This window comes from Ictidomys tridecemlineatus, chromosome 6 (assembly GCF_052094955.1).
Source record: "Ictidomys tridecemlineatus isolate mIctTri1 chromosome 6, mIctTri1.hap1, whole genome shotgun sequence".
Classification (NCBI taxonomy): Eukaryota; Metazoa; Chordata; class Mammalia; order Rodentia; family Sciuridae; genus Ictidomys; species Ictidomys tridecemlineatus.
Window position 1 is genome coordinate 176,812,006 of NC_135482.1, and position 23,009 is coordinate 176,835,014.

The window sequence follows — 23,009 nt, forward strand, 5'->3', positions numbered from 1 at the left end:
GTCTAACTTTGCACTAACAGGCTGTGTTCTAACGGCAGCTCTGTAGGCCCACAGTCTCTTTGATTGCTAATCCCAGATCCATTAGGGCTGTTATTGCAAGGGTATGGAGACTGCCTCAGACCATTGTCTTGCCCTAATTTTGCATTCTGTCCTTGCCTTTTAGCACTGCTGTTCGCTGCCATTTGACAGGACTCGTGCCTATCAGCAGATAAAAGCATCCTCTAGTCACTTCCTTTCATTATTTTCTTCCCTTTGTAGAGGCAAAAGGAATATCTCCCTGCCACCTGAGTTTCAAGAATGCTGGAATAAATGGATAATAGACAACTAACTGGAGGAAAGGCATATACATTTATTTACATGCGTATGTGTATGGAAGCCACATAAAATTTTTATGAAGCTCAAGGAAGGGCCAGATGGTTGAAGCTTAATTCTCTTCATAGAGGAGAGAGATGTGGGGAGGTATTTTAGAGGAGTGGTTAATGATTTTAGGGGGGGATGAAGGGACCTGAAGAACAGACAGTGGAGCTGGGGGTGTTTCAGTGGTAGAACGCTTGCCTGGCATGTGTGAGACCCTGGAGTCAATCCCCAGCACTACACACACACACACACACACACACACACACTAAAATTAAAAACAAACAAAAAAAAAGAACAATGATCTGGGGACAAAGTTCCTTTAGGTAGTTAAGGGAACCGCAGAGAAAAGCCTCATCCAACGTCTGCTGGACCCCAAGAGCCTAGTGAAAAATAAGCAGCATACCAGGGCCCCATACTTAGACGTGACGTTCCCTGGGCTCCTTCACCTTCCATTACCTTCTTTCTCTTTATTTCCAAACTTTTTCCTGCTCTACTTTCTTTAGATGACTTATTCTCTTCCTCTCCTTCTCTACTTCCTTCCCTTTACCTCTTTTCTCCTCTTTCCTCCCTGAATTTGGAAAGAGGGATTTTAACTGTTGTTGTTTGCCTTTAAAAGACTCCTGCCTTGGAACAGGGTATGGTGTCCCGTACCCATAGTCCCAGGTCTTCAGGAGGCTTAGGTGGGAGAATCACCAGTTCCAGCCCAGCCTAGGCCACTGAGTGAGACCCTGTCTCAAAAACAAAGGACAAACCCTGCTGTCTCAATGAAATATGCCCCCTCTCCCATCCATCCGAGGCACGGCCTTCCCTTCTTCATCTTCTCACCTGCGGTTCCGATCTCCCTTCCTCGGGCTTCTTGCCCTCCTTACCCTTTGTCCAAGTTCGCCTACACGTGGACAGCGGTGCTTTCGCGAGTGTCTATAGATGTTGGAGAGCATCTGCCTGATCGCCTGGCTGTTTGTAGAAGGTCCCCACCTGTGATAGTCCCTTTACATTTTTTCAACCTGAGGAAGGTGTCAAGGCCCTATACATTCAATAGAAGCCGTATTTAGAATTTGAATTTGGGTTTTTCCCTGGGCTAGTGGTATGTGCTGTGATCCTCCTCGTGACGCTGGGCAGCAGTGTCGGCTGCACCTCACAGTCACTCTGTGATCAGGAGAGGAAACCACCTAGAGTGCCTAGTTCCTAAGCCAGGCTGCTCAGTGGGATAGGTGTACTCAATGCAGTCTTTGCCAACTTATGATGGGTCTCTTGGGATGCAGAACAACACATCATAAGCTAAACGACTCACAATTGGCAATCAAGGGCGCTGCTTCCCCTGCCCCGCTGGGCTTGCACTAATATGAGTTTTGAAGAATATCCAGTCTTTTAGACCCTTTCCCCTTTTGTCTCCTCTGCAGGCCTTCTCCTCTGAATCATGCACGTCGCTCTTTCCTGCTTGCCCTCCCTCTTGTTGCTTCTCTGATTGTCCCTCAGTCTCCTCCATAGGCTCCTTGATGTCCTCACACATTTGTTGAGCGCTGGTTATGTACCTACACTGTGCTAGGGGGAGAGAGGGCGTCAGTAATGATATGACTCCTGGGCTCAAAGATGTTATGTTTGATAGGAGAGAAAGAGATAAGCAGACATGCAAATCAGAGACGATAATGTGCTGTGATCAAAGTAAGTTCTGGGAATCCCAGGGAGAGACTTGCACATCAGGCCTAGCCAGGGACCGACAGAATAGAAAAGGCTTTTCTTTCTTTCTTCCTTTCTTCCTTTCTTTCTTTCTTTCTTTCTTTCTTTCTTTCTTTCTTTCTTTCTTTCTTTCTTTCTTTCTTCCTTTCTTTCTTTCTTTCCTTCTTTCTTTCTTTCTTTCTTTCTTTCTTTCTTTCTTTTTTAATGCTAAGAATTAAACTCAGGGGCATTTAACCACTGAGCCTCACCCTTTTTATTTTTTCTTTTAAGACAGGCTGTTACTAAGTTGTTTAAGGCCTCGATAAGTTTCTGAGTCTGGCCTTGAACTTGGGAGGATGGCAATCCTCTTGCCTCAGCCTCCTGGTTGCTGGGATTACAGGCATATGCCATCATGCCTAAACTAGAAAAGGCTTTTTGAAGGAGTTCATCCTTGGGCTGGGGGAAATTTTTGAAGAAGGAAAACCGGCAGGGAACATGGAATAGGGTAGGGATTGTGGAATCAGGAGGAGGATTTTTGGATAAAGATAATAACTTAGATGTATTCAGTGTGAGCGACTGAGTAGATCTTAGTGTAGTAGATACCTGAGCACAAGAGAAGTGATCAGGTTGTAAATAGAGATTTGGGTGATGGTACTTGCATCCCTAGGATTGGATGAGATGGTTTGGTGGAGGATGAGGAAGGAGAGGATGCAGCTCTAGGGAATGAGAAGGGGCTTGTGAACAGAGCGCTGGAAGAGGAAAACAGGCGTCATCTACAGAAGTCACAGAAGAAGGACCTGACGGAGGAGAGCTGGCCAACAGTAACAAATACCAAAGAGAGGTCAAATCAAATAGAGGCAGGAGGGGAGCCACACTGGCCAGTGTGGGCCTTAGCCAAAGCAGTGAGAGCGGGAAGGCAGTCCACAGGGCCTAATGGTAAGATGGGTAAAATGCAAGTAGATAATTGGCACTCAAAAAATTGAATTTGGAATTGGGCATGGTGGTACACTCCTATATTCCCAGCTACCTGGAGGCTGAGGCAGGAGGATGGCAAGTTCAAGGCCAGTCTGGGCAACTTTGTGAGATTCTGTCTCAAAATAAAATTTCACAAAAGGGCTAGGAGATATAGCTCAGAGGCAGAACACTCCTGGGTTCAGTCCCCAGTACACCACGAAAATAGGGGGGTTCAGAGGGAGAGCAAGAGGGATTGTGACACAGACATTTTAGACTTCTTTAAAATTCTTAGTTGTTGATGGACATTTATTTTATTCATTTATTTATATGTGGTGTGAGAATTGAACCCAGTGCCTCACACATGCTGGGCAAGCACTCTACCAATGAGCTACAACCCAGCCTGCATTTTAGTTTTTATGGATTTTGCTTTTATTTTTTAAAGAGTAAAGAGAGCACATTGGACACTTATAACTAGTGCCCTGTTCCTTTGAAAATCTTTCTTCAAAGAATTAATTTTCCTGCCATATTATTGGACTAATGTCATGATTCTTCTCAGCTCAGAAACTCTGAATTCTGTCTTAGTAAACCTCCCCAAAGTCATTTTTAGTTTAGTTTTGTTTCTTTTTTTCTGAATAGTTTCTTTGCTATTACTCCTTTTTATTCCTAAAGCCATTTCCCAGCCAGAAACGAGATGATTGTCTTCACACCCACCCAAGGAGCGAAGAAGACAATCTGAAAATCACCTTAGTGGCTCAGCAGAGGCCCCTGTTGTCACATGTCTTTCTTAGAAAGCAAGATGGCACACCCAGTTCAATTCGATTTTCTTTTTAAGAACCACTGTCCTTTGGCCTCTGGGAAACGCTCTATAAGCAGCACAACTGACGGCAACCACAAGAGCTGAAGAACCGGGCTGCTGCGTTTGCCTGATTTGTTACACACCATGACAACCGCTCCTGGCCCCGTTAAGATGGGAGACCTTCTGTCATCTGAAACCCCTGTTGAACTTGATTGCACTTTCTGTGATAGTATCCATTAGGGCAAGTAACCCTGTGATCCCATTCTTCCTAGTGTGTTCACCGCGACCTGGCAGCCAGGAACGTGCTCGTCACCCATGGGAAGGTGGTGAAGATTTGTGATTTTGGATTGGCTCGAGATATCCTGAGCGATTCCAACTACGTCGTCAGGGGCAATGTGAGGCTGCTACTTCTTCCATGTTTTTATTCTGCTGTTTTTGTGGGGTTTTTTTTCATTATTACGGTAAACATCTGTACTCGGTAATGCAATTTTGATTTACAGTAACACATGCACACAAAAACTCTTAGAGCAGTTTGCTTACTTACGCTTGAAAGATTTTTCTACAGCTTCAGGGAATTTTCCATCTATAATAAAAAGGGAGCAAAATAGCCACACATCTATCCTTGGGCTAGCTGGTCAGAATAGATCCATTAGGGGCTTCTGAGTGCAGTCTGCACTTAAAAAGAAAAAAAAAATCTCATTACTTGCACTTATTTCAGTTTCTTTAGCTATAAAGAGACTGTTGGGTTATATTTCCAATTTTGAGAAAAGCTAATAGTTCCAATAGTTTTCAAAATGTACAACATATGAATGTTAAATATAAATCTTAAGGGCATGATAATTAAATTAAATATTAATTGATGAAGATCTGTTACCCTATTACTGTGAAAGCAGGGAGACATAGAATATACCTGGGTCTGCTTTTAAATACAAGAGAAATACTCGGTATTTTGTAGTTGAAATTTTGTAGTTGAAAGAGTGGTTTTTAAGAATTACAACACCTGGGGCTGGTACTGTGGTTCAGTGGCAGAGCACTTGCCTTGCCCGTATGAGGCACTGGGTTCGATCCTCAGCACCACATAAAAACAAATAAATAAAATAAAGATATTATGTCCAACTACAACTAAAAAAAATAAAATTAAAGAATTACGACACCTTTTTTTAAGTCCCTATTCCTCTTCTTTTTGGTTTTTCATTTTGAGGATTGCTCTCTCCATCTTTGTCCCTACTTGTGAAATAATAATAGTAGCAAAAGCTGGACTAGTCCTTACTATGTGCCAAGTACTCTTGTGGGCACTTTACATATATGAATTTATCCACTTTGTGGATGAGGAAACTGAGGTACAGAAAAGTAACATGTGCTGGTTACACAGTACGTGGATTTGAACACAAAGAGTCTAAACACCAAGCCTCTGCCTCACCACTATGATACCACGTTTCCCAAAAGGGTTCCATTGACTTGGTAGGGCTGTGGGAATAAACCAATAAAACCAACAGGAAAGCACCTTGTTTAGGATAAACAGCCAATAAATGTGTAAGATCAAATTAAACTGCATTCCTACTAGGATCAAATGTAATCACCTTAGTTGATTTAAAATCTGCTCCTCAGTTATTACAGCTGAAATCATAAATATGCTGACCACTCCCCCAGGGTGATGCAGCTTCTGTTCTACCAGCCAGCTGTCTCTTATGTGGGAAGGTGGATTCCATTTAGAACCACAATTAATTCTTTTAATGAATTAAATGAACCAGACTAGCCCGCTTGATTTGTTCAGCTCCTCCATTGTGTGTAGGACTTAAAACAGGGTTTTTTCCTGGGGCTTTGATTTTACTTGGCAGACTAAACATGTGCTGGGACGTGTTCCTGGATCCATGAAAAACAAAAATCAGTACAAAAGGCTCCGTCTCAGGAACCTAACCATCCCGTGTCCTGAGTCAAACCTGAGGTGGTACTAAGTCAAAACCCCCCTCTCATGCTACTGGAAATTATTAAAACCACAGAAACCAGTCTGGTATCATTTCTGGAAGTGATGACATAAGTTCCCCTCACCACATTCTTGGGGACAGCATTTCTACTAATGTTCTTCTGAGAAGTGCTTTAACAAGATTATACTAACGCACTTTGAGCCCACTTCCCTGCGGGCAACTGACTAGCCCTTCCTTAATGGAAAGCGTCTGACTACTGTTACATTTACCCCTTGGAAGCGCCAGCTTTTGTTCAAGATGAGTTTTAAGGATTATATTTATATAGCCAGACACACACACACACACACACACACACACACACACACACACACACACACGGCTACTATTATTAGAAAGTTAACTTGAAAGTGAGAAACTTTCACATGAGGAATGTGATTTTCTCAATTAAATATGAAGAGAAGCATGGCACAGAGGCACATGCTTGTAATCCCAGGGACTCAAGAGGCTGAGACAGGGGGATTGCAAGTTTGAGGCCAGCTTGGGCAATTTGGCAAGATTCTGTCTCCAAATAAAAACATGAAAAGGGCTGGGGATGTAGCCCAGTGTTAAGTACCACTGGGTTCAATTCCCCAATATTTAAAAAAAAAAAATAAAAAGAAACAAACAAACAAATAAAAGAAGGGCCTCAGGGGAATAATACATTTCATCATCTACTGAAACAAAAGAAGCCAGGGGACTGTACGTGGGAGATTCACCGTGGGATCTCCTCTTGGGTTTTACGTAGGCCCGTCTGCCTGTAAAGTGGATGGCTCCTGAAAGCTTGTTTGAAGGGATCTACACAATTAAGAGTGATGTCTGGTCGTACGGAATTTTACTCTGGGAAATATTCTCACTTGGTATGTTTGGCACTTTGCTCGTGTCCCTGGGCTCTGGGTCTTGTGCATCTTGCTCCCTCTGCACCCCTCCCCACCCTTGCACCCCCTCAACCAGAGGGTACATAAAATGCCACCTGGGCTTCTCCCATAGCTCCTGGTCTTGCTTCTGTTGCAACATGTGCCACTTGATGTGTTACTTGCTGATGTCCCTAAGCCGTCTTCCTCACTGGTCCGCAACCTGCTTGGGAAGTCTTGTGACTGTCCAACGCGTTGCAGCCCTCGCTGCAGGCTGTCCCTGGCACATGGGAGTTCTTGATACATGTTTCACCAAATGAAGGAATGGATGAATGGCTACACTGCTTTCCTCTTTTTCTCAGGTGTGAATCCTTACCCTGGCATTCCGGTTGATGCTAACTTCTATAAACTCATTCAGAGTGGATTTAAAATGGACCAGCCATTTTATGCTACAGAAGAAATGTAAGTTCCAACTGGACAGTAGTAGATTGGTTGAAATCAGAAATTTAAGATCTGTCCACTTCCGAATGCATGACACACACGGAAAATGATAAAAACCCACTCCTTTATGGTCAAAACTCCTTAAAATCTTCCTGTTTGGGGGACTACTGACCTGTCCTTGCCTGTCCTCAGAGGCTTCTGGATCTTAATTACTTTGCTTGAGTGATCTGTGAGGATGAGACTCCATCTCCTTCACTGTATATCATTAAATGCATTTCTGTTCGTCTTCTAATTTTTCCTTTCTGATATGAGTACAAAATCTAGTGGAGTACTTGCCATAAAATAAACATGCCATAAACACATAGCTGTACCTAAATGTGCTTCATGATATGGAAAACAGTTCGTTTTACTTCATTTGTGTCTCTTCATCTTGGTCCTTGTTCTCTTGCTTTTCCAGATACTTCATAATGCAATCCTGCTGGGCTTTTGACTCGAGGAAGCGGCCGTCCTTCCCTAACCTGACTTCATTTTTAGGATGTCAGCTGGCAGATGCAGAAGAAGCGGTAGGTAGCAGCCAGAACTTGATATTACTATAAAGGAAATTGGTAATTGACAGCATTCCTTGTTGGACCAAATGGACCAAGTTGTCTGTCTCTCCTCAGTTCATCTAGGTTGCCCCTTGAAAGTTGCGTAGGTTGAGACATATTTATTAAGAGGTGTTTCTAGGAAAAAAAAAAATCTGTTCTCGAGATTTCAGTCAATTGATTCAATAAAGTAAAATTCAACACAGAGGATTAGACAACTAAATAAAACTTAATTCCTCCCCAACCCACTAGTCTTCCCTAATTCAGTATGAAGCTTTAGTACAGACTAATGACATGGGCCAATCATATGACATGGTAGAAAAGAAAGAGCATTGGACTGGGGCCATGAGAGTTAAATACCAGCTCAGGGGCTGGGGATATAGCTCAGTTGGTAGAGTGCTTGCCTTGCATGCACAAGGCCCTGGGTTCACTCCCCAGCACCACACACACACACACACACACACACATAATAATCAAATAAAAATAACAGCTCTAATATTGTGCCCTTTGTGATAACTCACTTTACTTCTCCTGGTCTCAGTGTTTCCATCTGCAAAATGGGTTGCCAAGCTAGACAGTCTGTGAGCTTTGGGAACTTGGGATTGTTTTGCTAATTCTTTCCCCAGTCATACCACCTTGTATAGCAAAGACAGTTATCCTCGGATGCAGTGAACAAAAGATGAACCTAGAACTCCCACTGCCTACAATCGAATCCTGGCTCTAATCATTTACTTCTTCTATGACTTGTCTTCAGTCAGTCTTTTTAGGGTGGTCAGTTCTATTTCTTCATCTGAAAAATGAAATTAAAAATATTACTTCATGGAGTTGTAAAAAGGAGTAAATAAGATGATGTGTGTGAAAACTTTGCCTATACTGGGAAATTGGTATTTACTCACAAAATGTTATTTAAACATAAATATGATGTGTGTTGGGGGCCTGGGAATAGAATCAAGGACCTTGAGCATGGTAGGCAAGTACTGAGCCCCTTCCCCCCAACCCTCCAGCCGCATAAACCCGATTCTTTAAGTGGATTCTCTGTCCTTTTTTTCTAAATCGCTGAGTCCATTTTCAATGCTTGTTCTTTCTATAGACGTGTTTAGATCATGTGTGTCCTTTCTTCCTGAGGTTTTCCTAACAATCACATATAGAAACTAAGTTATTGTCAGAGAATGACGTCAAAAGGTTGGGAGATGGAAAACCCCCAAGGTACTTAAAAGCTGTTGGGCAGAGGACCTGTAAATAGATAATGTATAAGAAAAACTGAAAGAGGAGCTCTAGAAAGACACGAAACATGAGCTGGTGGAGCAAAGGGAGAGGACTGACCAATGTTTACTGTTAGCTGGGTATGAATTCATGGGGGGATCTGAATGGGGTGTGAAGAATGAGGAGCATTTTGTCTTTGGGAGAATGGAGGATGGATAGAATATTCCAGGCTCCATGGACAAAAGAAATCAAGGTTCAAAGTTGAGAAAGTAGAGTGAAAACCAAACGGCTGTGGCTGACATGCAGGGTGGGTGGGGCACAGGGAAGGAAGCCAGACTGTAAAGATGGCCCACCTAGGCCAGATCCACCCCTGCTGAAGAACCCCTTGGCGTGTTCAGGACCTCCTGGGCTTTGGTTTGAGGCTCTCCTTTCATGTCCCCACACCCAGAAGCTGTCCAAATCCCCTTTCCTCTATTCAGGAGGCCCAAGAGGCCTCAGTACCTGTTGGACGGCAACTTCCTGGATGATCCAGTCCTGAGTGAATTCCTGTTCAAAGACACACGGTTACCAGCTTCTCCTCCCAATTCCTTCCTCTCTGCCCCCTGACCCTCCCAGATGAAAGGTTCTTTTCCCTACCAGCCTAGGAGCCATGGGTGATCCAGGGGAAAAACAAAACAAAACAAAAAATAGCAGCTCCTCAAGCAAGGTGGGAAATGGCGCCACCATCCCATCTCTGAGTGGGATGAGTTCAGAGAGGAGCCCGACTCAGGGCTCAGCAGCTTGTTCCATTCTGATGCAGTCTAAAGGAATGAAGCACCGATTAGGTTTCAGCCCCCACCTGCCCCCTCTGCTGGGCACTTTTGTGCAAAGCATAATCCACACAAGAGTACCAGGAAGCTGGGCCCACTAGGAGCTTTTCTGCTGCCATTGTGGCTCCTTTTCTTAAACACAATCCTGCCTTATCTCTGGGATGGGAAAACCAGCATGGCCACCATGGCCAGGGTAGTTTTCCCTGGACGTACATGAGTGATTGTGTAAAATCTGCATCTTCAAGGACTAAGGAAGGAAAATGGCTCTCAGAGAACTAGGGACAAGGGGTGGAAAATACCTAGAGAAAGCATCACTGTTAGATCTAACCCCAACACCAGCAGGGTCAGACCAGAGAATGGTTGATGAACGTGCGCGGGCATGAGTTAGAGAATGGTGAACCCGTGACCATCTCTAGGATAGGGCTGGGATGTAGCTCAGCGGTAGAGTGTATGCTTAGCATATGTAAAGCCTGGGGTTCAGTCCCCAGCACCAAAAAAAGAAAAAGAAAAAAAAATTCTAGGATGGACAAACAAGCTTTAATCTTCAAGACCCAGGTCAAACAATCTTTCCTCTGGCAAAGCTTCCTTCAGCTTCCCACGTCTGATTTTAGGCTCCTTCTGAATTTCCAGGACACTTTCTATATATAACTCGGTGTGAGACTCAACTCATATTGTATGCTGATTTTGCTCTGTGGGTCTGTCTTTCTCACCCCGGGGTTGATTGTAAAGGCAGGGATGATGTCCTCCCATCGCCACGGTGTGATGTAATGCTTGCCGCCTGTCTATTAAGTCAATGAGCCAATGTCAGCATGAGAGTAGGTTAGAGGCCACGTCTGTTTTGTTCATTGTTCTAATCCCAGCTGCTGGCACTTGTGGAAGAAAGGGAGGTGGGGGGAGAAGGAGGAAAGCGTAACAGCAAGTTTGGAGAAGCCAGGCGAAAAATCAAACGTAAGGACCTTCATCAAGAGGTGACCGAGATAGGGCTGAGCAACAATGAGGGGATGGACTGGGCAGCGGCAGTGTGGGGTGATGGAAGGAGGGGACTGAAATCTAGTTTCCCCTATTTCTCCACGTTTTGTTTGCTTTGAGATGGGGTCTTGGGGTCTTGCTGTGTTGCCCAGGCTGGTCTCTAACTCCTGGAATCAAGGGATCCTTCTGCCTCAGCCTCCAAGTAGCTGGAACTATGAGCACATGCTACCATGCTCTGCTTCACATTTATTTTGAAAAAAAAAATTTTAGCAGATATATGAAAATGTAAAAACTGTACATATTAGTGGGATACCACATAATGCTTTGATAAGATTTGAATCAGGTTAAAAACATTTACTTCCTCATCATTTTCCTTCTTATGCCTGCCCCCCAGATTATAGGAAATCGATATAGCTGTGTGTCACTTAACAACGGGGTTAGGAGATTTTATAGTTGGGTGAACATCACGGAAGGCACTTACATGAACATGGATGTAAGAGCCTACCATACATCAGGCTGTGTGGTATACACAGTCACAGGTGCAGTCCATCATTGGACAAAATGTTACCAAGAAGCATATAGCTCTGTGTGTGTGTGTGTGTGTGTGTGTGTGTGTGTTTATGAAAAGTAGTGAGGTAATAAATGCCTTTGAAAGCAAGAAAGAAATCTCACTGTGGACCAGAAATTGGACAGTCCCTGAGACAATGAAACCATCTAATATTGGGTGGAGAGGGAAGACCCACAATGAAGGATGCTCATGAAAAACTAGGAAAAGTGCTAACACTCAGCAGGACAAGGTTGCATGGTATTCTGCAGAGGTTCCAAGCAGAGGCAGGTTCATTGTCAAGCAAGCGTCAGATGAAATATGGATGTTAAAAGTGTAAGATAAGAATAGGGCTGAGCATGAGCACATATTTAGTGTGCACAGGTCCTGGGTTCAGTTCCTGGCATGCAAACACACACACACACACACACACACACACACACACACAGTAAGAATTATCACTGCAAGGTAGAGATATAATACACAACTTTTTGATTCAGTATAAGAAAAAGGAAAAAGACCATAGAAAGCATCATCAACCATTAAAACAAAGAAGAAAGAAATAAAAAAAAGAATTCTTGGAAATAGCACAAAATGGCAAGAATTAGTAAACCTTCTAACTAAAGAGAATTTAAGAGTAAATAAAATTGTTATAATACAGGCCACATTTACTAACCTGAAGGCAATGAAATGAAAAATCACTAAGAGCCACCAAAAAACTCCCGAAGGTCTAGGGCTGTGGCCAGCAAGTGTGAGGCCCTAGGTTCCATCCACTGCCAAAAATATACCTGTGCTCCCAGATTCATGTACCAGAATGAGAAATCATACTTCTTAACAAAGTTATTTGTTAAAATGAAGGAGAACGGAGGAGAATAGACAAAAAAGAACAGTGCCAATGTAGAACCTGGGGAACTTACCCAGATTCATAATCGTAAAATCATCTACTAGAAAACAAAATGACCAAACTTTCAATTCAAGATTTCATCTGACTCCAGTCAGAATGGCAATTGTCAAGAATACAAGCAACAATAAATATTGGTAAGGATGTGAGAGAAAAGGTACAGTCCTACATTGCTGGTGGCACTGCAAATTGGTGCAACCATTATGGAAATCGGTATAGAAATTCCTCAGAAAACTTGAAATGGAATCATCACTTGACCCAGCTATCCCACTCCTCAGTTTATACCCAAAGGACTTAAAATCAGCACACTACATTGACGCAGCCACATCAATGTTTATAGCAGCTCAACTTAAAATAGCTAAACTGTGGAACCAACCCAGGTGTCCTTCACAGATGAATAGATAAGGAAAATGTGGTATAATACACAATGGAATATTACTCAGAGTTAAAGAAGAATGAAATTATGGCATTTGCTGGTAAATGGATGGAGCTGGAGAATATCATGCTAAGCAAAATAAGCCAATCCTGAAAAACCAAAGGTTGGATGTTTTCTCTGATATGCGAATGCTAATTCACAATAAGGGGGTGGTGGCTAGGGAAGGATAGAGTTACTTTGGATTAGAGGGGAGGGATATGGGGATAGGAAGGATAGTAAAATGAATCTGACATTATTACCCTATGTACTTAGATGACTATACACGACTGGTGTGACTCTATATCACGTATAACCAGAAGAAGTATGATGTGTCAAAGTGCATTCTACTGTCGTGTATAACTAGTTAGAACAAATAAAAAAGAGTTTATAGAGAGGGTATGCAATGAAGGAAGAAGGAGGAAGGAGAGGGAAAAGAGAATGCACAAAGCTGAAAGGAGGAGTTAATACCTACATAGGGTGGCACATACCTGTACTCCCACCTACTTGGGAGGCTGAGGCAGGAGGATCGCAGTGGGCCAGCCCCAGCAACTTAGAGAGACCCTGTCTCTAAATAAAAAATTAAAAAGGCTGGGGATGGGCCTAGGTGTGTAGCTTGGTGGAAGAGCACTTGTCTAGCATATGCAAGGCCCTTGGTCCAATGCCCAATACTTGAAAAATTAGTAGAGGTAAAGTCGTAATAAAGGAAGCAGCAGCAACAACAAAATTATAGTGATAATCATGAAAACCAGAAGTTGTTTCTTGGAATGAATAATGTAATTTCTAGCATTTTTGAGTGTTTATCATACACAGTACCAACTAACCTGTTACTCATCACTCACTCATCCTCATGTCAATCCCATGAAGTAGGTTCTATCTTTTTCAAATTAGTACATTGAGGTCCAGAGAGTTAGGTAATTTGCCAGTGGTAACACATACAGAATTGGGAGACCACTGTTTGGATGGAGTATACCCTGGAAATTAATATTTTATATTAACAAAGTATACAATATACTACCAAAGTATAGTATCTTAGAAGTGAACAATTAAAAGAAAAAAAGAAAAAGCACAAATAACATCAAGAATGGAAAGGAGGATGTTAACTAAGGAAAGTGATAGATTTGGAAACCTAAGGTCTCACATTTTTATAAGGATATTGTGTTCATGTGTTACCTGTGCGACTAAAGAGTCATTGAAAAGTCACTTAAAGAAATGGAAAAGAAAAAATTGAAAGGAGTGCCATAAATAGACCTAGTAACTGATTGGCTGCAGGAGTAGAGAGAGATGGAGAAGACAGAGGTGGTTCTGAAACCTGTAGACCGTGGCACTGGAGGAATGGCGGTGGCTATGAGTTCAGGAGAGACTATGCTGGGTTCAAATGTAATGAATATTTATGTTACAGTTTTCACTGTGCAGTTAGAAATTCAGTGCTAGAGGTATACAGTTGGACTCAAGCAAGTCTAATGGCTCATAACATGTTATGTCTACTTCACAAACACACGTCTGATGAGGCACTGCTTGTCTCTGGGTCACGGGCAAAGCTGCCATTATGTAGCACCAGATTCACATAAGTGTGTGTGTGTGTGTGTGTGTGTGTGTGTGTGTGTTTTATTTTCCTAGAAAGAAAAAATAAATAAATCAGCACATCTAATCAGCACTACAACTGTCAAAATAAGATGAAAAAAGCAGTAGCGAGGGTGGAGGAAAGAAGGGAATTTGTAAAATCTAAATAAAGAGAATGCACAATCCCTAAATCATACGGAATTCTGATAAATAATAAGAAAAACATGCATACTCTTTTGTGTATAGAAAAAGCTGAACAAAGTAAGCAGGTTGGCCACAGTAAGATGCAAATGGCCATTAAGTACACAAAGGATGCTTAACTGTGTCTCTAACGAAACATACGCAAGTAAGGAGATAAATCTCATTTCTTTTTTTTTTTATTAGTTGCTCAAGACAATACCATAATCTTGACATATCATACATTTGATTCAAATGGGGTATGAATTCTTATTTTTCCACGTGTACAGATTGCAGGATCACATTGGTTACACAGCCACGTTTATACATACAGCAATACTAGTGTCTGTTGTATTCTGCTGCCCTTCCAAAGGGGCAGAGGTGTGAAAGGCTGAGTACCCACAGTTGGGAACGTTCTAGAGAATGGTGTTCCCAGAAGAAATAAATACACACACACACACACACAAAAAAAAAAAAAACAAAAACCAGAATATTTAGCCTGATCCTACTGACACAAAACTGTGTGTGCACAGCAAGCTGTCTATATGAGAGTGGTTACCTCTTATGATTGTTATCTTCTATACCTTTCTGTATTTCTTAAGTTATCTGTTGAATGTGTGTTAACTTCATAATCAGGAAAAAAAATTAAACTGGGTGTGGTAGCACACACCTGTGTTCCCAGCTACTCTGGAGCCTGAGGCTGAAGGATCACTTGAGCCCAAGAGCTTGAGACCAGCTTGGACAGCACAGAGGGCCTCTGTCTCAAAAAAAAAAAAAAAGTTAAGCTATTTTCATTTTGGAAAAAAAAAGTTAAATTAAAAACCCACAAAAGTAGCAAGTGAGAACTCAAGCATCATTCCCCTGGTTTAATGCATCCTTCCTTCCTTCCTTCCTTCCTTCCTTCTGATACTGAGGGTTGAACCCAAGCCCTGGCACAATCTAGGCAAGAGCTCTACCACTGAGCTACGTTCCAGCCTGGCTTTAGACTTTCTTGTGACAATTTCTAAGGGTAGGAATAATAATGAAATAATTTTTTTACTCTGACTTCATTTCTGCACGAATAAGAGGACCAATATTGGTTTGTTAATGAATTTGTAGAATATCCTGTAAGATCTACGTGATGATCCACGTAAACCCATCCTTTTAATTTAGATATTTTGCTCTATAGGTACATAGCATATCAATCTAAATCAGATGGTAACCAGTGTCCTATCTCTTTTCCATATTAGATGTATCAGAACATGGATGGCCATATTTCAGAACGTGCTTCCGTCTACCAAAACAAGCGACCTTTGGGCAGAGAGGTGGATTTGGAGCCACCCTCTCCACAGGCTCAGGTTGAAGATCCATAGAGAAACCAGTTAGTCTAAGGACTTCACCCCCCTGCCCACCTTAAACAGGCGGTAGATCACCAAAACAAGATTAATTTCATCACCAAAAGAAAATAGATTATCAGCTGCTGCTTCGCCGGACTTTTCTCTAGAAGCTGTCTGCAAGTACTCTTGTTTTCAAAAAGACTTTTGTAAAATCGAATCGTCCTGTGCACGAGGCAGGAAGAGCCGATAATTAACATGATTGGTGCCCGGACCTACATCCAAGGCCGTCTCAGGCTGGCTTGAGTGAATTGTGTACCTGAGGTATAGTACATTCTTGTAAATACATGAAACAAAAGCATTTTGCTAAGGAGAAGCTAATATGATTTTTTAAAAATCTATGTTTTAAAATAATATGTAACTTTTTCAGCTATTTAGTGATATATTTTATGGATGGAAATAAACTTTCTATGATAGAAATGTTCATTGTTGAATTATTGACATGGAATATTTAGGGCAAGGCTGAACTAGAGTTCAGGAACCACTGAGATTGTGTGCAGTGTTTGTTTGTTTGTTTTGTGTGTGTAATAAAACACACGCATGCACGTGTGTTTTGTTAAGAGGGTCCATTCTGTCATCAGATTCTTAAAATCGTCCCTGACTCCAATCCCGACTAGGTTAAGAATGACTGATATGTCTGTTCTCTTCTCTGACTCCCCATCCTCCAACTCTTGGTGCCTGTGGTCCTTTGAAACCCAATACTCTCCTGTCCATAGGCTTATAAACTTGGCTTGTCCTTATCCTCTTAGACCCTAGGTGCCACCAAGTTCTGCCCCTTTTTTCTTTGTGTGTTTGGGGGTTGGTTTGCTTTTGGGGTCTTACTGTGTTACCCAGGTTGGTCTCAAACTCCCAGGATCAAGTGATACTCCCCCCTCTGCCTCCTGCGGTAGCTGGGCCCACAGGCACGTCACCACCTCTGGCTCCTTTCCTTCTCCTTGATCTTCAAATATAATAACAATGGATAAAGGCTCTGGAGCCCGTCCACCAAGGCTGGTGGGCCTGGGGCAATGCTGGGGTTTGAATGTGTTCCCCTAAATTCATGTGTTGGAAACTTAATTTTCTATACAACGAGGCTGAAACTTGGGGACTTTAGGAGACGATTAAGTTATGGATGGGTTCGTGTTTCTGTGGGAGTGGGTTCGTTATCATGAGTGGGTTCAACAGTGAGTTTGGCCTCCTCTTGCTCTCCCAGGCATGGCCTCTCTCTCTCCCTCTCACCACACTATGACTTCTGCCATGAGGTGACTCACCAAAAGCCTTCTCCAGAGGTGGGTCCTTGATCGTGGGCTCCTCATCTCCATAGTCCTGAGCCAAACAAATTTCCCTTTATTATCAATTTCCCAGCCTCCAGTATTCTGTTAGAGCAGCACGGAATAGACGTGCCTCTAGCCCTGGTTACCTTTTCTGAGGACGGTAATTACATCTCTCAGGATTATCTGGAGAATTAGGTAAGTTAGATATCTAGCATATACCGGGTTATCTAGAGCATAAACATACAAATCACTTAGACCAATGCCTGTCACCTAAGTGTGACCTAATGGTATCATTTGCACTTTCTTTTCTGGGTTTTCCGTAGGTCACCATCAACTCAAAAGTAGATAAATCCAGGGCTGGGGTTGTAGCTCAGTGGTAGAGCGCTTGCCTAGCATATTCGAGGCCCTGACTTTGATCCTCAGCACCACATAAAAATAAATAAATAAAATAAAGGCCTTGTGTCCAACTATATCTAACAAATAAATATTTTTTTTAAAAAAGTAGATGAATCCCTTCTTCACTTAATTCTTCCAAACTCTTCACCATCAGTGTTTAAGCTGCTGCCAAATTCATCCTCCCAAAGTATTGATTTGCATATGTCACTAGGTGGAGAAATTTTAGTGGCCTGCAGTGCCTAGGAGCAAAGCCACTTTCTTGGGGTTCTGCGCCCACTGTGGACTCAATGTACTCCATTTCTCAGTACCCGCCATGTAATGCCGGCTCTCTAGCCAAAACAACTTACTCGTACGCAGATTTCCCTTTCCTTACCCTCCCTGTACCTGGATGCCAACTCCATTCTCTTCTTCCCATAAGCCCTTGCTTCCTGATCACCCTTATCTCCTCCCTCAGGCCCTTCCCGGTCTCCCTGATGGCTTCCTCCACGGCAACCTTGGAAGGGCTTCTTGTGTCTACCACCCCAATGGCTTTGAGCGTGGAGCCCACCCACCTGTGCTGTTTCCCTAAGTAAACGCCCTGTCTTTTCTATCCGGTGTTAGTAAGTCTGAAGGCAGGCAGATACCATTAACACTAAGTTGTGTGCTTCACTCCTGTCTGTGTACGGTGTCTGGATACAGTAAGTAGATGTCTTCCATTAGTTTTTTACCCACTTTAGTAAATGCATAAAATTCACTTGAAGTGAAGCATTCAAATAGTTTGATATTTTTACGTATAGGAATGAATGAAGTCCCCCTTGACTCACACAACCCAAATGCCAAAAATACTTCTTTAGAAGAACTAGTTGTTTAAAGTTTGAGGCATGTCTTCTTGTTTAAATATATTTACATTATTCACACAGTTTCACACATATGCTCACTTCTTTGTTTTTTACATATATGCAATCACAGTAGCTATACTCCCAAACAGGCTTTTTTGTTCTTTATGTGTCAATATTTTCTCACATATGTATATGTATGATACACATTAGAAGGGCATGTTATGTGCATCATACTAACAACTAGATCTGCATGACCTTGTTTAATCTTTGTAATTACTTTATGAAGTAGGTAATAAAATTATTACCATTTTTTTTCACTAAAGAAACTGAAAGTTAGGCTAATAACTTGCAGTCTCCAAACCTTATTAACATGTACCTGTCTTGGTACCTCATATAAGTTGAATCATGTAGTGTTTGTCTTTTTTTAAATTTTTTAAAATTCTAATTTGTCATATATGACAACAGAATGCATTACAATTCATATTACACACATAGAGCACAATTTTTTATATCTCTGGTTGTATACAAAGTATATTCACACCATTAGTGTCTTCATACATGTACTTAGGGTAATGATGTCCATCTCATTCCACCATCTTTTTTACCCCCCTGCCCCCTCCCTTCCCCTCCCTGCCCTTTGCCCTATCTAGAGTTCATCTAATCTTCCCATGTTTCCCCTCCCAACCCTACTATGAATCGGCCTCCTTATGTCAGAGAAAACATTCTCATTTGGTTTTGGGGGATTGGCTAACTTCACTTTTTTGTGCTTGGCTTATTTCATTTAGCATAATGTTCTCAAGTTCCATCCATATTGTAGCATATATAATTTCCCTCCTTTTTAGGGCACCATAATATTCCATTACGTACATATGGTGCATTTTATTTATCTATTTATCTATCAAAGGACACAGGGGTTAGTTCCATGCCTTGACTAGTATGAATAATGCTGAATGTGGATATGTAAATATCTCTTCAAGACCCTGCTTTCAATTATTTAGGAGATATATATATCTATATAGATAGATATATAGATTATAGATATATAGATATGGAAATCATATGATAGTTTTATTTTGACTTGTTGAGTTTATTATTTTTAAAGGCTATGTTGTAGGGATCACATGTTTCTTTGACCATCCAGTATCAGTATCAATTACAAGGTAACAGCATCATGATTTAGGGTATTATTTCTCTCTAGTACGTGCAGGTTGCTGTGATTTTAAGCAGGTGGTTTTGTCTTCTAGTCATGGAGAGTTCTTGCTAGAGGGACCACGTTAGGCTAATAAAGTTTTTTTCTTGTTCTGGGTCTTTGTGCCTTGGCTAAATTTGGTCAAGGATGAACAAAGGAGCCAGAGCTTATTAATTTAGTACCAGTCTCTTGACAAGCGAGACAGATCCCACTGCTGTGTTCCTGGGGCTGCTCTGGTTCCCTTCTCTCCCAAGCCTTCGTCTCTGGTCTTCTATGAGCTGCCTAAGTGCATGGGCTCAGGTCCACCTCAGTAGCTCCAACCCAAGAACCCCGACGGGGACACCATGTTGACTCACTTCAGAACTGCTTTCCTGTTTTAAAGTCACCAAAGGATTTGATTTCCTTGAAAATGAATCTTCTCTTGTTTATAAGCTTTATAGAAATGATATTGTGGTCTCTATCCAATTGCCAGATCCTGTTTCCTTTTTTAAAAAAAAATCAATATTATGCTTCTAAGACTCATTCATGGTTCATATTGAGAACACCCCTAACCCAAAAATCTTAATTTCAAAATCAAAATCTAAAAAAATATATATGTTTTGGTACTGGGGCACTCAACCACTGAGCCACATCCCCAGCCCTATTTTGTATTTTATTTAGAGACAGGGTCTCACTGAGTTGCTTAGTGCCTTGCCATTGCTGAGGTTGGCTTTGAACTCACGATCCTCCTGTCTCAGCCTCCAGAGCCACTGGAGCCACACCAGCACAAAATCCAAAAATTTTTGAGCCAACATGATACTCCATGAGTGGAAAATTCCACACCTAACCCCATGTGACGGGTGGTTGCAACCAAAACGCAGGTGCATATATTGTATAAAATTGCCTTCAGAGCTGGGTGTGATGGCTCATGCCTGTAATCCCAGCAATTCAGGAGGCAGAGGCAGGAAGAGCACACGTTTCTGAGATCAGCCTAGGCAACTTAGTGAGATCCTGTCTCAGAATTTAAATAAATAAATAAATAAGACTGGGGATGTAGTTCAGTGGTAAGGTGCTGCTGTGTTCAATCCCCAGGAGAAAAAAACAAATTATCTTCAGGCTACATGTATAAGTCGTATGTAAAAGAAATGAATTTTGTGCTTAGACTTGGGGCCCATCCCCAGGTATCTCATTTTGTATATGTAAGTATTCCAACATCTAAAAAGTGCAAAATCTGAACCACTCTGGTCCCAGTATTTTGGATGAGGGCTACTCAACCTATATAACATGGAGCTGGAGTTCCTTCATTTCTGAACATACAATTACCAAAACATACAATTACAAAAACATGCTATTTATTATTCTCACACTAATGACACTTGAATTTTTTGGGGGGTGGGTGGGTTGGGTGGTGATTCACAGATATTCTTTATATTACTGTACTTTTTAACATGACTTGTATATGCTATACTTTTTAACATGCCAAACATGATATTTATGAGGCAACAATTCCTGAAGAATGACGGTCCTTATAAACCTCTTAATGGAAAATGAAATTAGAATCTTATTAAACCACAGATTCAGTTTTAGTTTGTATCAATTTGTGTCCCTGACTTAACTTTCCATTTTCAAAACACAATTTTCAAAATCTCATTTTATTTGTTAGAAACATTTTATCTTTAAAATTTGTATTTGTGCATTATAATCAGATATAATAATGGGATTAATTGTGCTATATTCGTACATCTGCCCACAGCCCACTTTGATCAATTCCCAGGGGAGTTGCAGGTTTACTAAGGTAGCCACTTCGGCCTTGTCGTGATCCTGCCAGCAGGTGGCGCCCTAGCACCGCTGTTTGAAAATCGACTCCCAAGAACTTAGCCTCATTTTGTTAGTACTCCTTGCCCTTTGGAAAGGCAAATTTTAAGCTGCATGCAGAGTTAAAGAAAAGATCAATCCGTTGATATGAAGAAAAACAACCTTCTATGCAGATAACTTTAATTCATTCAGGATTCAGTCATTTGGTGACTATGGCAATGAGTGCATTTTAAGTTCGTTTCTTACCAGATTTCTCTCACTAAGCATCCTCAGGTTAGATCCTTCTCTGGGACCTGGCTCTCAGGGTTCTGGTCCACAGACTGGGGCACCTGCCATGCTTAGGGTTTCGGGGGGCTGGGACTGGCTTCCCATATCAAAAATGAAGAACCCATTTCCCTCTCCAAGGTATTTTTTTAGGAGAAAGATAAACGCCTTGGGGCCTTGGCCAGCTACAGGAAAATGTCTTGGATCACCTTTTACCACTGCTCCTACCAGCCTCCCTTTCTGACTATTCTGAGTAATAATTAGAATAAGACAGTATTTTTTGTGACTGCCTATTTCACCTAATGTCTTCAAGGTTTGCTTAGATGATATTTTATTAACACTTATGGATAACATACTATATTCTAGACCTGGACTAAAGGCTTCTTAAAGACGGTCTCATTGAACAAGCTGTTTGTTCTGTGGCAGTTTAACAGATGGCAAAGCCAAAACTCAAGAAGCTGAAATTGCTTAGTTAGAGACTCAAAGAGAATGAACTCGGGGCCTCTCTGGTCCCCATGCGTGCCTACCTCCTCACCACCTCGCTGGATGACTGCAGGTGTTGGGGACTCCCTCCACCACTGTCTCACTGTGCCTGGTCGCAGTCCCCAGCCAATGGGTGGTCAAGGCCCTTCTCCCTCACTCTGCGTCCTCTCTCACTTACTGCAGCCCCCGGGGCTGAAAGTGCTCTAAGCCTGGGAGTGTCTGGAAGTCCAGTAGGGGGGGCCCTAGGGACACTAGGGAGGCCTCGCATAGACTGTCCCTTCCCTTTGCCCAGTCTCCACCTGACACTGCAGATGCCACACAGGTCAACTCTAGAGCTAATGGAGGCTGATGTGCTGGAGAAAGAAGGAGAAGAGATGGGGGTTGAGCTGTTGAGGTGTCTGTGGCAAAACCCACATGGATAAGGAAACCAGGCTGTGACTCCCTAATGGCAGAAGGAAAAAAAGAAAATGTTTGTTCCCATGGAGGACCGAACACAGGAGATATTGTGTTAGCCAATAACTATGTAGTGTTACGTGATGAGAACCATTTTGAGCACTTTTGTACATTGATTAATTTAATTTTTGTAAGCTTCCCCTCAGGAAAATACTATCATTATTCCAACTTACAGATGAAGAAATGAAGTATAGAAAAGTTCAGTAACTTGCCACATGCTCGATAGTAAGTGGTGGAGGCAGGATTAGAACTTAGGAATTCTGGCTCCTGAGCCCAGCTCCCTATTCTCTGCAGTGCTGTCCAAAACTGCATACCCAGTATGAGGTTTAATTTTTTTCACAAATACACAGGTATATGATAACACAGATGCTCTTCAATTTACGATGGTGTTACATCCTGATGGGCCCATCTAAAATTAAAGATAAGTAAAAAATGCACATGATCCCTGTAACCTACTTATCATCCTGGCTCAGCAGCAAAGCACACTATAGAGATTCTCTTATAACCCTCCAGGACTGACTGGGAGCTGAGGTCACTGCTACTGCCCAGCACAGCAAGAGAGGATGAGACCTGGAGGAGCTGACCAGGGAAAGATCCAAATTCAAAATTCCAAGGACAGTTCCTACTGAATGTGTAACACGTTTGCACCATCATGAAGTTGAAAAATCATAAGTGGAATCTTGTTAAGTTGGGGACACTCTGTGAAATATTCTTTGTCGTTCCATGTTTGAAACAAAGTCCACTAACGGTGGGACTTCTGGCACCAGATTCACCTCTTTTGGAAAGCAAATTTTCATTAGCTTAT

The 23,009-nt window shown here is 42.0% G+C and overlaps 1 protein-coding gene across 3 annotated transcripts in view; it reads left to right on the plus strand.

Moving 5' to 3' along the window:
• The window catches only part of Flt3 (fms related receptor tyrosine kinase 3), an 83,823-nt gene extending 67,849 nt beyond the window's left edge, over window positions 1-15,974 (plus strand). For 2 of the 3 annotated variants that reach the window (XM_078016187.1, XM_021730125.3), the window contains 5 exons: window positions 4,036-4,158; window positions 6,473-6,584; window positions 6,941-7,040; window positions 7,477-7,582; window positions 15,411-15,974. In XM_078016187.1, coding sequence (XP_077872313.1) covers window positions 4,036-4,158; window positions 6,473-6,584; window positions 6,941-7,040; window positions 7,477-7,582; window positions 15,411-15,533 — 564 coding nt within the window. In that variant the 3' untranslated portion in view covers window positions 15,534-15,974. Of the gene's footprint in view, window positions 1-1,757; window positions 2,184-4,035; window positions 4,159-6,472; window positions 6,585-6,940; window positions 7,041-7,476; window positions 7,583-15,410 lie in introns of those variants that run through there. The other variant, XM_078016188.1, reaches the window with a different exon arrangement.
• The last annotated feature ends 7,035 nt before the right edge of the window (window positions 15,975-23,009 follow it).